The sequence below is a fragment of the Cetorhinus maximus genome, chromosome 9 (genome assembly GCF_964194155.1).
Source record: "Cetorhinus maximus chromosome 9, sCetMax3.hap1.1, whole genome shotgun sequence".
NCBI classification, from domain to species: Eukaryota; Metazoa; Chordata; class Chondrichthyes; order Lamniformes; family Cetorhinidae; genus Cetorhinus; species Cetorhinus maximus.
Window position 1 is genome coordinate 92,632,435 of NC_135887.1, and position 17,509 is coordinate 92,649,943.

The 17,509-nt window shown below is 38.0% G+C and overlaps 1 protein-coding gene across 1 annotated transcript in view; it reads right to left on the reverse strand.

The window, feature by feature from the left end:
• The window catches only part of tnnt3a (troponin T type 3a (skeletal, fast)), a gene marked incomplete at its 5' end in the record, with an annotated part of 71,148 nt that overhangs the window by 29,231 nt on the left and 24,408 nt on the right, over positions 1-17,509 (reverse strand). The window contains one exon of the mRNA XM_078549090.1: positions 10,879-10,902. Within this exon, the coding sequence (XP_078405216.1) occupies positions 10,879-10,902 (24 nt within the window). The remainder of the gene's footprint in view (positions 1-10,878; positions 10,903-17,509) is intronic.

Here is a 17,509-nt window from a genome sequence, read left to right on the forward strand (position 1 = left end):
AATGAAGAAAGATATGAAGGAAACTGAAAGGAGACAATAAATGGATATTGCACTACATACCTTCTTCAACAACCTCTTCTGAAGATGGTGTTAATGTACAGCAAGCAGAAAAGCAGCAGTGCAGGGATTGAAAGTTATAAGACAGAAAAGCAAAAAAGGAGCATTATTGACTTTAATTTATAAAATGTATCAGTAAAAACTAATATAAAATTAAAGAGAAATATACACAAGAGCAAAACGCCACTTGTTCACATACATTCACTCCAATTCATTTCAAGATGTAGATACGCTAATTAATTGTTACAATATAGGGTACTTTGTTAGACATGAGCACAAACAAAAAAAAGTATCATTCAAACATCATTAAATTTCTGGCATTTCAGGAATAAAAACCATTCATACGACAGACATAAGATCTCTGTATTTGTCAATGCTCAAAAGTTCTTCATCCCTCCACCATGAGTTTGAAGCTGGGTTATGTAGCATACAAAGTTGCATCTAATAAACTGTCCATGAACAAATACTGGAAGACTGACAAATCTTCCACTGTGTCACGATTATTGGATAATGGCAAAACATACAGAGGGTAACATAATATACAACTTTCACATTTGAGCCATTACATCAGACTTTGTATATGACCAAGAACATGAATTGTAGATTCAATTACACATCCTTTACTCAAAACAACCAAAGGTTGCGGTTTAGAATGTAAACCAAATCAATTGTTTTTTCAGATTAAGATTGTCACCTGTCTCATTTTTTGGGTTGGACTGTTCACTTTCTGAGTAAGCTATCCACAAAATTCTATAATGCAAAATAAAGCAAACGTCACTTTGATTTTTCAAACTTAAAGCCAATTATTTTCTCCTCCTAGACTTCTGCATCAATGCTTGTGCATGTATTAAATGATAGGTTTTTGATAAACTTTCATTATCACGTGGATTGTCCACAGTCACCTTGAAAAGAATGCAACAGAATGCAAAAGTTGGGGACTTGGTGCAAGTAGAAATTCTCTGGTAAGTATTTACAGTTTTAGAAACTGTAAAAATAACTGCAACTAGTTAACCTACTTGGTTAACAGAAATTGCCTGTGGCTACCAGTTAACTGCCAATTAGCTGTAAGCTGTGGTGTTAATTGCTGTGAGCATTGTAACTTGGGTCTGACTCATAAGTAAACAGTATATCTGCTGCTGCATAGAGTGGTTGTGAAAAGAATGCAATGATAACAGAGTGCTAAAGTCAGCAACTTGGTGCAAGTGGGAATTTGGCACAGAGTGGGAAGGAGGTGCTGCTTTTTATTTTCACCTCCAATAATTGTAATGGAAGCTTTTGTCCATTGCATAGTGCAAGTTACTGTGTAGAAAAAGACAAAAAATTTACAAGAAGCTGAAAACTTAATATAAATAATTGAGAGTAAGAGAATGGCAGAGCAGGTCCTGTTTCTGGACTGCAGTATGTGGGATTCTGAGGACAGTGAAACTATCCTGAGTGAACAAATCTGCAGTCGATATCTCCACCTCAATTCTCTCGGGCTCAGAATCATTGAGCTGGAGTGCGAGTTGGAAACACACTGAATATGAGGGAGGAGGAGGAGCAGTGCAGAGGGATCTGGGTGTCCTCGTGCATGAATTGCTGAGAGCTAGTATACAGGTACAGCAGGTAATAAGGAAGGCAAATTGAATTTTGGCATTTATTGCTAAAGGAATAGAGTATGAAAATAGGGAAGTGTTGTTGCAACTGTAACAAGGCATTGCTGAGACTGCACCTGGAGTACTGTGCAGAGTTTTGGTCCCCTTACTTGAGGAAGGATGTAGTTGCATTGGAGGCAGTTCATAGGAGGTTCACTAGATTGATTCCAGAGATGCGGAGCTTGTCTTATGAGGAGAGATTGAGCAGTTTAGGCCTATACTCGCTAGAGTTTAGAAGGATGAGAGGAGATCTAACTGAGGTATGTAAGAATGCTAAAGGGGATAGACAAAGTAGATGTGGAGCTAATGTTTCCCCTTGTGGGGCATTCTAGAATGAGAGGCCATAGTTTTAGGCTAAGGGGCGGTAGATTTAAATCGGAGATGAGGAGGAATTACTTTTCTCAAAGGGTCGTGATCTGTGGAATTCACTACCTCAAGAGTGCAGTGAATGCCGGGATGTTGAATAAATTTAAGGAGGAGATAGGCAGATTGTTCATTAGTAACGGGTTGAAAGTTTATCGGGAGAGGGCAGGAACTTGGAGTTGAGGCCAAAATGAGATTAGCCATGATAGTATTGAATGGTGGGGCAGGCTCGAGGGGCTGAATTGCCTACTCCTGCTCCTAGTTCTTATGTTCTTATGAGCAATATCTGAGCAGCTTGTTTCAGATTTTGGGCACATCTTGTAGAGACATACAGGATCGGACTCAAGTTTGTGTGATCGACAGTGTACAAAGTAAGGGTGAGATGCAGAATGAGGAACTGCAGAATCTGAACCTATCCAGTGGGTTCATTATACTTGCTAAATGTTGAAATAAGGATAAAGACCGTCAGAAGGGCAGCCAGCATGCAGTCCATAGCACCTTGGAGCAAGACAATGTTCAGGGTGAGGGATTGGGCAGTATAGGGACTAGTGATAGTTGTTGGGAATTCAATAATTAGGAGGATTGAGCAGGAGCAAGTGTCCCAGATAGTTTGTTACTATTTGGTTCCACAGTGAGGGGCATCTCAAACAGGCTTGAAATATTGGAGAGGGAGGGGGAGGAACCAGTTTTATGTTGGGACCAACAACATGGAAAATAAGAAAAGGAGAAGAGGACCAGGAACTAGGAGTTAAATTTAAGGGCATGACCTCAAGGTGTCTATTATTACCAAAGCCACATGCAAACTGGCATAGGGATATGAATTAGGGAGATGAAGTGTAGCTGATAGAATGATATGGGAAAGAGGGATTCCATTTCATGGGTTACAATCACCCATTACTGGGACAGGAAGGAATGGTACCACTGTGATTGGTACCACCTGAACTGGGCAGGGACAAGAGACCTAGTGGATCCTTCAACAACTTCAAATACTAAGTGCGGAGGATGAACTCAGATGAAAAAGCTAGTATAGATAATAGTTTGAAAACAAGTGGAAGGGAAGAGAGTGGGTAATCATCAGGACTTTTGTATTTGGCACTGTAGATTAACAGAAAGCTAAAAGATGTAGTCACTAAACCAAGAAAGAGAAAAAGGAAACATGTGAGTAAACAGGAGAGCAGCAGGAAAGTTAGGGTGTGTAGCTCGAATAAGCATTTTTTTATACAAACATATGGAACAAAGTGTATGAATTGTAGGCAGAGAGTCAACTTGGAGGCTGTGACATGCTAGCCATTACAGAGACATGGCTGCAGGATGGTCAGCACTGGGAACAAAATATAGCAGCTTATAATCTACAGGAAAGATAGGGAAAATGGTCAAGGCAGAGTGAACTTAGCACTTAAGGATGAAATTACTTCAATGATAAGAGAGTATAGAATGAGAGGTGCACAAGCAGTGGAGGCTTTATTGGTAGAATTAAGAAATAGAAAAGATTTAAGACTGTAGTGGGAGGTATAGGTCTGTGTACAGGTCTCTGATAGTAGCTTTGACGTGGTAGCTTGTATGAATACTGAGAATAGACAAGTATGTAATAAAGGTAGAGTGGTTTTATTTAGGGATTTTAAATTTCAAAAGATTAGGATAGGTAGGCATGTCATAAAGGAGATGAATTTCTTTGGTGTGTCAGGAAGGTTTTCTGCAAAATATGTCCTAGAACCAACAAGGGGACAAATTAGATTTAGTAATGAGACAGGTTTAGTTAAACACCTTAGCGGATGCATAAACATTTATCTAACATGATTGAGTTCAACATAGTGTTTGGAAGGGAGAAACATGAAACAGCTATCAAGTTCTAGATTTAAGCAAGGCTGACTTCAAAGAGATCAGAGACGGTCCACAGTAAACTGGGAAAATCTGCTAATGGATTAAACAGAAGGTTGGTGGTGGTGTTCAAAATATGAATTTAACATGATATAGACCAATCTATACCCACAAAGGACAAGAGTTCTACTTGCCAAAGTAGACAGCCACAGACAATGAAAGAGGTAAGAATCAACATAAAATTAAAAGAGCATACAAAGCACAAATCCTAGCAGATGTCAAGGATACAAAAAGCAACAAAGGATGACAAAGCAGCTGGTAAGAGCTACAAAAAGGGAGGACAAAAATAAACTTGTAAGGGATATCAAAATCAACACAAAAAAAACTTACATTTGGAAAAAAAAAGTGGTCAGAAGCAATGTCGGCTCCTTGAAGACTGATAATGGTAATGCTGTCAATGGTAATAAGGAAATATCTAGCATGCTGAATAATTGATTTGTATTAGTATTTAGACTAGAGGAAGAGGTCAGCATGCCAGATATCCGAAGTTAGCCATTGAATCAGGGATGGGAACTGAACAAAATGAGCAGAAACAACATAACAGTAATGGAGAAATTAATGACATGAAAGAGTGACAAATCTCCAGGGCCAGACAGTTTCCATCCCAAGGTTTTAAAGAGGGTAGATAAGAACACTGTAGGTGCCCTAACTATAATCTTCCAAATTTCTCCTTTAGGTTGGAAAATTGCACATGTCACTCCATTATTTAAGAAAGGTGAGATGGCAAACCAGGGAATTATAGGCCAGTTAACCTAATATCGATTGTTGGGAAATTGCTAGACTCCATAATTAAGGATAGAATGACTGAATACCTTGAAAATTTTCAGCTGTCAGAGAGTCAGCATGGATTTGTAAAGGGTAGATCTTGCCTGACGAATCGCATTACATTTTTTGAAGAGGTGACTAAAGTGCTCAACAAGATGTTTATCGATGTTATTTATATGGACTTTCAGGAGGCATTTGATAAAGTCTGTCATAAGTGACTGTTAGTTAAAGTTTAAGCTCACGGGGCAGAAATTTCCCCCCGTCGGGGGGGGTTTGTGCGAGGGCGGGCGCAAATCCAATTGGCGACCCCCCCCAATCAGGGCTGCGCCACCATTTTACATGGGCGGGCTAATTAAGGCCCACCCAGCATGTCGCTCGCCCGGAAGCACTGAGCGCTCCCTGTGCGGGTGGGGGCAGGGGACGTTCCCTGAGTTGGAGTCTGCGCTCTTTCGCGCACATGCCTCAGGGAGATTTGTTTAAGTTTTAAAGATCTAAATAAAGAAATTAAAAGCTTTTAAAACATGTCCCGTCATGTGATAGTGTCACATGAGCTGGGACATGTGAATGAATTTTTTTGAAAATTTTTTAACACTTCATGAAACCTCATCCTGCCCGTGGATGAGGTTCAATGAAAAATGCGAAGGCTGGCTGGGCTCTTTGCCTGACCGCCAACCTTAAGGTTGGAGGGGCAGCTCATTTAATTATTTCAATTAGTTTTTAACAGGCCTTTGACAGTTCGGGAGGCGCGCAGTAGAGTCAGCTGCGGGCCCGCCGAACTGAAAACCTAAATGACGCGCAGTGACGTCGGGACACCCGCCCGACGTCACCACACGTCATTTTACACGTCGGCGAGTGGGCCCTGTCCCCGCTCACCGATTCGAAAATTCTACCCATGGAATTGAGGGCAAATTACTGGCCTGGCTAGGAAATTACTTGAGCGGAAAGAGTAGGGATAATGGGCTGGTGGTTTAATTGGCAGGATGTGATGAATGGTATCCTGCAAGGATGTGTCGGGCCCTCAACTGTTCATTCTATTCATTAAAAACTTAGATGATGGGATGGAAGGCATAGCCAAATTTGCCAACGATTCAAAGATAGACCATATTGTATCCAGTGTGGGTCGAAGTGTGAAATTATAAGATAATAATAGATTAGGTAAATGGGCAAAACAGCGACAAATGGATTTCAATATAAGCAAATGAGAGGTCATCCACTTTGGACTTAAAAGGAATAAAACGGGTACTTTCTAAATGGTGAAAAGTTGGAAACAGTGGAGGGGCAAAGAGACCTGGGTGTCCAGGTGCCAGGTCATTAAATGTCATGAACAGACAAAGAAAGAAATCAAAAGATCTAGCAGAATACTGGCTTTTATATCTAGCGGAACAGGCTACCTGGGAGAAGAAATTGTGCTTGGCTCTACAAAACTCTGGTTCGACCACACCTGGAGTGTCAATGTATCAGGTCCAGTAACAATCTTCTTGTTGACTAGCAATTACATTGTATAGCAATTACATTGTTAGAACAGGTGATGGGCATAGGCTCAACAAGCTGTGGCTCAGTTCATAGCACCCTCGCCTTTGAGTCAGAAGGTTGTGGGTTCATGTCCCACTCCCGGAAAAAAAAAGAAAGTCAAGAACTGTGAATGTACTCGAAAGAGTTACAACACTCAGGGGTGGAAAGGATTGGGAGATTCTGCTACTCTGCAGAGCTGTTTTAAGAATAAAGTCCGCTTGAGGTAAAAGACCAGCTTTGACTCATTCTTCTACAATAAGCACTAATTGAAATTAACATGGAGTACTGTGAGCATTTCTGGGCACCACATAGAAGGAGATATTGGCCTCAGAAGGAACACAGTGCAAATTCACTGGAGTGATAACTGGACTGCAAGGGTTAAATCACAAGGAGAGATTATGCAAACTATTATTGTATCCCCTGGAATTTAGAAGGTGAAGGGTGATTTGACCGAAGTTTTCAAGATGGTATGGAGGACAGGTAGGATATATTAGGAGAAACTATTTTTGCTACTTGGGGAGTCTATTAAAAGGCTGACACAATCTAAAAATTAGAACCAGACTTTTTCAGAAGTGAAATTAGGAAACACCTCTTCACACAAAGAATGGTAGAAGTTTGGAACTCCCTTCCATGGAGGGCGATTGATGCTAGATCAAATGCTATTTTAAAACTGAGATTTATAGATTTGTTAGCCAAATGTATTAAGGGCTATGGGGCAAAGATGGGTACATGGAGTTAGGCTGCAGATCGCCCATGATCTTATTGAATTACGGAACAGGCTCAAGGGGCTAAAAGGGACTACTCAAGTTTCTATATTCCTATGCAACATCAGAACTCCAGTTGTGATTTATGAATTTCCATTCCACCACCACAACCCCCTCCATTTTGTTTCAGACTTGGCAAAAAGATGGCAATGTAAATTTGGATTATATTTTGTAGGAAAATATTTGTCGACAGCAGTAAATTCTCCTCTCCATTTTAATCCATCCTCTTGATTATCTCTTGAATCTGTGCCCAGCCCTTCTCCACCAGATGACCCCATTAAGAAAATATTTTTATTTGAATTAGAGTACCTCTTCCTCCTCTTTCCTACCAGGTTTTAATGAACAGGAAGTTCACAATGAGTACCCCACCCAATAAGCTATTAAGATACCATTTGAGTCCGAATAATGTCAGAGGTATCACTAATGACACTAATGAAGTCCCAACATGAATCAGACAGGCACCTCAGACACCTATAAAGGTTAAGCTTAACTTTTAAGTTAGTTAAGATAGTACTAAGTGGGGGTTGAGCAGGAACAGAGTGGCAAGTCTTTGTACAGCTATTTTAACTGTGTCCAACAGGGAGGGTGGGTTAAAATTATCCCCATTGTCACGTAATCTGACAGTTTCAAAATACAACTGGTCTAAAATGTTTCCTGAAAAGGAGACTTGGAATAAAAGAAAGCAACATACCTTCTTCACTGTACGCTTCTGGGAGATGCCAGGTACATGCAGTGAGTGGCGAATACAAAGAAGCAAAATCATGTTAATACTGAGCATTGAAGAACAATAGATAAGAACATGGCAGACACAGGACAAAACTAAAATGAACCAACAATCATCAACCAGAAAGCAAAAGGTCCACCTTTCCAGCATCACTAACTTAAACAGTTCAAAGACTGCCTAGTCCCAAAACAATTAAAGCATTGGAGATATCAAAGGATGCACAATAATTGGGCATGAGGGATGTAGGATGATTAGGGATAATGAACAGGATTATTGAGGATAACAAAGGATACAAGGTTATTGGGGATAATGAAGAATACATATTTATTGGGGATAATGTAAAATTCAAGATTATTGGGGATAGTGTAGAATATACAATTATTGGGGATAATGTAGAATACAGAATTATTGGGATAACGAAGGAAATGTAATAATTGGGATACTCTAGGATATACAATTGATGGAGATAATGAAGGATACACAGTTATAACTGGGAAAAAGGAGGATATGTAATTATTGGGAGCATAGAGGATACACAACATTGAGAATAAAGGAAGATACATACTATTGAGGATAAAGGAGCATACAGAATTATAGAGAGAAGGAAAGGAAAAATAAGAAAATGAAGGTGGGAAAAAAACAAGGAAAAACAATAAAAGAGGAAAAGATAGAAAGGCAAAAGGTAAACAAGAGGAAAATAAAGGTAAAAAATGGTAGAATGAAGAAAATAATCAGGACATAGCAGACCAATGGAAAGAAGAAAAAAGAGAAAAAAGAAAAAGAAAGAAGATAAATGCTGAAAATACGAACTCAGGAGGAGAAAATATCAAAATGAAGGAAGAGTAAAAGGAATGCAGGAGAAAAATAGATGAATAAAGAAATGATGAGGGTAAAGTTAGATCGCACTACATACCTTCCTCAGCAAACTCTTCTGAAGATGGTGTTAACGTGTAGCAAGCAGAAAAGCAGCAGTGCATGGAATAGAAAGGCACAGGTGGAAAAGCAGAAAAGGAACAATATTGACATAAATATGTTATAAAAGTTATATCAGGAGAAACCAGTGTATAATTAAAGAAAAATCTGCACAAGAGCAAAACACCACACCCTGACACCATTAACACAACTTCCACTGCAATTCACTTCAGCATGCACAAATACCATCTAATTGTTGAAATAGAGGACAACTTTGTTACACATGAACCCGAACAAAAAAAAAATCATAAGTATCATTCCAACACCCTTAAATTCCTGACATTTCAGGACATTTAGGGTGAGTTGAATGCTAAAGGCAATCAGCTCGCACTAAATGGAAATATTTTTAAATGCAGAACCATTTTCCTGTTCATTGATAATAAGCTTAATATTGAAGCTTTTATTGCAGAAATTCTTCTCAAAGAAATCTAATTACTGATGTATCATGAAATGATATAATATATAATCTTTGATTGGCATATGGCCCAAGGCAGCAGGCGTAATCTACACCATTCTTGGTTGGGTTACAGTAGAACTTTTACTTTCATTGCCTTTGAATTGGGAAAACAGTGTGAATGGTAAAAGTCCACATTGAATGACACTACCAGAGTTGAAGAGAATAGTAGAAAATGTTGAATGAATGAGGAAGTAGTGACTACTAAATGTCAACGTGGATTTTGAAAATCTGAAGATTGTAGGATTAACAGATTTTTAAGAATTAGGATTGTGAATTTGTGAACAATTATAGTTACAATGGAATTCACTTAAAATCAGTTTTGACAAGTTGCACTTACGAAAAAGTCCAACCGTGCTCAAGATCAAACTTTTCTAACAGATCGAAAGCATTTCCATTCACTTTGAAACAACACAATCAAAATCAATTCCAAAACATCAAAACCTGGTTACAATTAAAACCTTAGAGCTACAGATTCAGCCAGCACTCACTTACAATTATATTTGTATTTATATTTCCAAATTCAAATCAATGTTGAAACCATGATATATGCAAATACCTTCTATAAGTGTTTTGGTACTTAAGTCTAATTTGTTCTGACACTGCACTTTTACAAGCAATCTCTTTGTTCTGGTGACATCCTAAACACACTCAATCTAAGTTTGTAGCAGGAAACCAATATAAACATTTCTTCTTGAAATTAATATGGAAGGGGTTAACCTATTATCTAATTGACTGCCAACCTATTGCATATATCAGAATTTGACATTCCTTTGTTAGTCAAGTCACGATGTAAATAAATTTATACAATAGCCAATTTTAAAGGTTATCTATTACTTTTGCTTATGTTTAGGTGAAAGCAGGCATTAGATGCTTAATAGCCCTCAGCACTAGTCATGCTGTGATTTGATTTAAAAGTTGGCACAGCATTACGCAGAATTGTTTGGTCATTTTTTTACACAGTGAAAACAAAACACCTGCAACAAGATCCACTTTTTCAACAGGCAATTAAGATTTGATTTCAAGAGAGTTCCATTGCAGTTGTCATTTAGCAGTCGTATGTGTATGTCATAATCTGGTAAAGGGATGGGTTTGTATCCTCGGAGATGTGCCCAATGAGTTCCACAATTCCATTCTCCCCAATGAACTAAGCAGGGTAAGGGGAAATTATAGAAAAACTGAAAGCAAATTTTCTGTGATGGTGTATCTTAAGAGGCGACTAAAAAAAGAGGGAGGAAACACAGTGGGTAAATTAGTGTTACTGGAAGGCCCCAGGATGAATGTCTGGCCCTTGCTCAATCAGTCAAGCCTCAGACAGGGAGCATTACAGCTGTTTCCAATAGCTTTGAGCTAGGCACAGGAAAAATATCGAGATAAAAACAAAAAACTACTGCGGATGCTGGAAATCCAAATCAAAACCATTGCTTCCCACTTGTGATCCCTATCAATAAAGTCTGCTGTTACACCATGTGTAGATGATCTGTGAAGGCAAGATTGTTCTGCTCTGATGCTCTCCAAAGTCAAATAATCTGTCAACATACCCTGCCTAGCCTCACATATGAAGAAAACTGCTTGGGCAAGATACAAAGATACAGATAGAACTTGGTAGCCATAGCTTAGAAAAAAATACTGAAGTGCTTGCCCTTCATGATATTACAACATTAAGAGTGCTGGAATTCTATTGTAGTGTTAAATTATATAAGTAAAAGATGGCAGTGGGCAAAACAAAGAGAAATTGGAAATCATCATCATTACCTCCCTCGTGATGTTCATCATGTTCTGTAATCCAACACCAGAGATAATAGATGGTGATTAATCGCAGCAAACTCAGTCTTCATTACTTACACTGTCTTCACCATGGGCATCGACTACAAGATTCCCTACAAAAGTCCTGGACCAATTGCCAGCTGTAAACTGGAGAAGCTAAAAATGCTCCTAGAAGATCCCAGTTTTCACCCCTAACCTGAGCTGAATTAACTGCTTCCAGTTAGGGCACAACTTAGGACATTACAATTGACCACAGCATCCTAAACTAGACAGAGAAAAGTCAGCCAGAAATATCATTCAATAACTTCTGATAGAAAGTGCACATGTGGGAGGATCAGGTCAGAACAGGATCATATATGGTTGCAATGATTTATCTGACCGGCCGACACTCACTGCCCAGGTTCACACAAGAAGAATGGCCACTCAGGCAACATTCCAGAGGCCTGCCAGCATCCATGGGGCTTGGTTATTAGGGTATGGTTAAATAGCCTGCTAACACTCACTGGCAAGGCTTGAGTTGCAGAATGGCTTCAAGCATCATTGCAAGGAGTTTGCACATTCTGGCAAGGAGAGAAAACTGGAGGAAGCTATTTCTTTTTAAATCCTTACATTTTGGAAGTTATGATGAGAGAACTCTTTAGCACCCAATCCAAAAAACAATATGTAACAAACTTTAAAAGCATATCTAACAAGCTACAAGATGCAACTTGATCAGACAAATAGAGAAGGAGCAAAAACTCAAAAAGTAATGAAGAGGGAAGGGGGAAAGGGAAGACAGGAAATTTTCATGAGCCAGAACTTCTCTCTATTCGTAATGGCAGCTGTGCAGACTCAGTGTTAAGAGAATAACCATCAGATCCAAGCTGAGTTTGCAGTTTAGCAACTGACACTTCCAACCTCCGAGAAATACTGTACATAATACTGCAACACATTTGAAAAAATTATAAAATAAGAAAGAACTCAAGTATTTTTGAAAAATTGATAATTATATTGATTCAAAATCAGTATAATTACAGATTAAAATATTAAATAAATCAAAATTAAAGCAGGGAAAGGAATGTGTAAAAGAATATATGGAAGCATAAATTAAGTGAATCCTGAACGACAGAACATTAAAAAAAGTGCTGGCAATTGTTGAAGTAGTTCAGATAGGTATACTTTAGATGCCATCTCTGTCTATACACATAAAAACAGACACACACATATAGAATGTACAGAATAATTTAAAATAACAGATCTTTATTTTAAATATGTTTTATGTATTACTCTGTCATTGCAACTAACCAACTTAATAGAAATGTTATTGATCTGCCAAATAGTTCACGTAAGTAAGTTACATATGCATACAGATGCACAATATGGGCAATCATAAGGTAAGGAGTTAAATCAACCACAACACAATAAGTTTCTTCAATCACTCTGCTAGATGCCACATTTTGACTGACAACACAGTGGTCAACTGATATAAAGGAATACGCCAGAACCTTCAACAATGGCAGGGGTGTAAAACGAGCGAGGTTGAATCAGCCGACCATTATACACCCTGCCCAGTTTTCCATTTTACTTCATTAAAAGTTAGGCTTTTTTTTAAGTATCAGCGTTATTGTAAAAACAAAAGTTGTGATTCAATTGCAGATAATATAAAAACATTACTCTGGATTCTTGCAACACCATCTGCCATTATTGTTGTTATCGTTATAATAATTTAAAATAAACTTTAGCATAAGTACAGACAGCCTTTCTAATAACTCCGCTTTTTCAATTTTTAGCCCATTCAGCGATCAACTTTCGCTGGCCTCGTCAGAAATAAACTTTAGGGTTGAGTTTAAAGTGCCAAAATGGGTGATAATGAGAAAGAGGCCACTGAAAAAGGAGGTGGCTAAGACACTGAATAGGCTAAAAATTGATAAAGAGGAGGTATTATAAAGGCTGACTGTACTTAAAGTGATAAGTCATCGGGACCAGATAGGATGCATCCAATGATGCTAAGGGATGTATGGATGTAAATTGTGGTGGTACCAGCCATAATTTTCCAATCATCCATACGTACAAGATTAATGCTAGAGGACTGGAGAATTGCAACACTACACCCTTATCCCTGGGTAAGGATAAACCCAGCAACTACAGGTCATTCAGTTTAACATTGGTGGTGGGAAAGCATTGAGAGATGATAATCCAGGACAAAATCAACAGTCTCTTGCACAACCTCTTCTGAAGATGGTGTTAGCGTGTAGCAAGCAGAAAAGCAGCAGTGCATGGAATAGAAAGGCACAGGTGGAAAAGCAGAAAAGGAACAATATTGACATAAATATGCTATAAAAGTTATATCAGGAGAAACCAGTGTATAATTAAAGAAAAATCTGCACAAGAGCAAATCACCACACCCTGACACCATTAACACAACTTTCACTGCAATTCACTTCAGCATGCACAAATACCATCTAATTGTTGAAATAAAGGACAACTTTGTTACACATGAACCCAAAGGAAAAAAAAATCACAAGTATCATTCCAACACCCTTAAATTCCTGACATTTCAGGACATTTAGGGTGAGTTGAATGCTAAAGACAATCAGCTCGCACTAAATGGAAATTTTTTTAAATGCAGAACCATTTTTCTGTTCATTGATTTTAAGCTTAATATTGAAGCTTTTATTGCAGAAATTCTTCTCAAAGAAATCTATTTACTGATGTATCATGAAATGATATAATATATAATCTTTGATTGGCATATGGCCCAAGGCAGCAGGTGTAATCTACACCATTCGTGGTTGGGTTACAGTAGAACTTATAGCTTCATTGCCTTTGAATTGGGAAAACAGTGTGAATGGTAAAAGTCCACATATGACACTACCAGGGTTGAAAACAATAGCAGAAAATGTTGAATGCATGAGGAAGTAGTGACTACTAAATGTCAACGTGGATTTGAAATTCTGAAGATTGTAGGATTAACAGATTTTTAAGAATTAGGATTGTGAATTTTTGAACAATTATAGTTACAATGGAATTCACTTAAAATCAGTTTTGACAAGTTGCACTTACGAAAAAGTCCAACCATGCTCAAGATCAAACTTTTCTAACAGATCGAAAGCATTTCCATCCACCGTGAAACAACACAATCAAGATCAATTCCAAAACATCAAAACCTGGTTACAATTAAAACCTTAGAGCTACAAATTCACCCAGCACTCACTTACAATTATATTTTTATTTATATTTCCAAATTCAAATCAATGTTGAAACCATGATATATGCAAATACCTTCTATAAGTATTTTGGTACTTAAGTCTAATTTGTTCTGACACTGCACTTTTACAAGCAATCTCTTTGTTCTGGTGACATCCTGAACACACTCAATCTACGTTTGCAGCAGGAAACCAATATAAACATTTCTTCTTGAAATTAATGTGGAAGGGGTTAACCTATTATCTAATTGACTGCCAACCTATTGCATATATCAGAATTTGACTTTCCTTTGTTAGTCAAATCACGATGTAAATAAATTTATACAATAGCCTACTTTAAAGTTTATCTATTACTTTTGCTTATGTTTAGGTGAATGTAGGCATTAGATACTTAATAGCCCTCAGCACTAATCATGCTGTGATTTGATTTAAAAGTTGACACAGCATTACGCAGATTTGTTTGGTCTTTTTTTTACACAGTGAAAACATAACACCTGCAACAAGATCCACTTTTTCAATAGGCAATTAAGATTAGATTTGATTTGAAGAGAGTTCCATTGCAGTTGTCATTTAGCAGTCGTATGTGTACGCCATAATCTGGTAAAGAGATGGGTTTGTATCCTTGGAGATGTGCCCAATGAGTTCCACAGTTCCATTCTCCCCAATGAACTAAGCAGGGTAAGGGGAAATTATAGAAAAACTGAAAGAAAATTTTCTGTCATGGTTAAGAGGCGACTAAAAAAAGAGGGAGGAAACACAGTGGGTAAATTAGGTGTTACTGGAAGGCCCCAGGCTGAATGTCTGGCCATTGCTCAATCAGTCAAGCCTCAGACAGGGAGCATTACAGCTGTTTCCAATAGCTTTGAGCTAGGCACGGGATAAATATCGAGATAAAAACAAAAAACTACTGCAGATGCTGGAAATCCAAAACAAAACCATTGCTTCCCACTTGTGATCCCTATCAATAAAGTCTGCTGTTATTCCATGTGTAGATGATCGGTGAAGGCAAGATTGGTTCTGCTCTGATGCTCTCCAAAGTCAAATAATCTGTCAACATACCCGGCCTAGCCTCACATATGAAGAAAACTGCTTGGGCAAGATACAAAGATACAGATAGAACTTGGTAGCCATAGCTCAGAAAAAAATACTGAAGTGCTTGCCCTTCATGATATTACAACATTAAGAGTGCTGGAATTGTATTGTAGTGTTAAATTATATAAGTAAAAGATGGCAGTGGGCAAAACAAAGAGAAATTGGGAATCATCATCATTACCTCCCTCGTGATGTTCTTCATATTCTGTAATCCAACACCAGAGATAATAGATGGTGATTAATCGAAACAAACTCAGTCTTCATTACTTACACTGTCTTCACCATGGGCATCGACTACAAGATTCCCTACAAAAGTCCTGGACCAATTGCCAGCTGTAAACTGGAGAAGCTAAAAATGCTCCTAGAAGATCCCGGTTTTCTCCCCGAACCTGAGCTGAGTTAACTGCTTCCAGTTAGGGCACAACTTAGGACATTACAATTGACCACAGCATCCTAAACTAGACAGAGAAAAGTCAGCCAGAAATATCATTCAATAACTTCTGATAAAAAGTGCACATGTGGGAGGATCAGGTCAGAACAGGATCATATATGGTTGCAATGATTTATCTGACCGGCCGACACTCACTGCCCAGGTTCACACAAGAAGAATGGCCACTCAGGCAACATTCCAGAGGCCTGCCAGCATCCTTAGGGCTTGGTTATTAGGGTATGGTTAAATAGCCTGCTAACACTCACTGGCAAGGCTTGAGTTGAAGAATGGCTTCGAGAATCATTGCAAGGAGTTTGCACTTTCTGGCAAGGAGAGAAAACTGGAGGAAACTATTTCTTTTTAAATCCTTACATTTTGGAAGTTATGATGAGAGAACTCTTTAGCACCCAATCCAAAAAACAATATGTAACAAATTTTAAAAGCATATCTAACAAGCTACAAGATGCAACTTGATCAGACAAATAGAGAAGGAGCAAAAACTCAAAAAGTAATGAAGAGGGAAGGGGGAAAGGGAAGACAGGAAATTTCCATGAGCCAGAACATCTCTCTATTTGTAATGGCAGCTGTGCAGACTCAGTGTTAAGAGAATAACCATCAGATCCAAGCTGAGTTTGCAGCTCAGCAACTGACACTGCCAACCTCCGAGAAATACTGTACATAATACTGCAACACATTTGAAAAAATTATAAAATAAGAAAGAACTCAAGTATTTTTGAAAAATTGATAATTATATTGATTCAAAATCAGTATAATTACAGACTAAAATATTAAATAAATCAAAATTAAAGCAGGGACAGGAATGTGTAAAAGAATATATGGAGGCATATAAATTAAGTGAATCCTGAACGACAGAACATTAAAAAAATTGCTGGCAATTGTTGAAGTAGTTCAGATAGGTATACTTTAGATGCCATCTCTGTCTATACACATAAAAACAGACACACACACATAGAATGTACAGAATAATTTAAAATAACAGATCTTTATTTTAAATATATTTTATGTATTACTCTGTCATTGCAACTAACCAACTTAATAGAAATGTTATTGATCTGCCACATAGTTCACGTAAGTAAGTTACATATGCATACAGATGCACAATATAGGCAATCATAAGGTAAGGAGTTAAATCAACCACAACACAATAAGTTTCTTCAATCACTCTGCTAGATGCCACATTTTGACTGACAACACAGCGGTCAACTGATATAAAGGAATATGCCAGAACCTTCAACAATGGCAGGGGTGTAAAACAAGAGAGGTTGAATCAGCCGACCATTATACACCCTGCCCAGTTTTCCATTTTACTTCATTAAAAGTTAGGCTTTTTTTTAAGTATCAGCGTTATTGTAAAAACAAAAGTTGTGATTCAATTGCAGATAATATAAAAACATTACTCCGGATTCTTGCAACACCATCTGCCATTATTGTTGTTATCGTTATAATAATTTAAAATAAACTTTAGCATAAGTACAGACAGCCTTTCTAATAACTCCGCTTTTTCAATTTTTAGCCGATTCAGTGATCAACTTTCGCTGGCCTCGTCAGAAATAAACTTTAGGGTTGAGTTTAATTTGCCAAAATGGGTGATAATGAGAAAGAGGCCACTGAAAAAGGAGGTGGCTAAGACACTGAATAGGCTAAAGATTGATAAAGAGGAGGTATTATAAAGGCTGACTGTACTTAAAGTGATAAGTCATCGGGACCAGATAGGATGCATCCAATGATGCTAAGGGATGTATGGATGTAAATTGTGGTGGTACCAGCCATAATTTTCCAATCATCCATACGTACAAGATTAATGCTAGAGGACTGGAGAATTGCAATACTACACCCTTATCCCTGGGTAAGGATAAACCCAGCAACTACAGGTCATTCAGTTTAACATTGG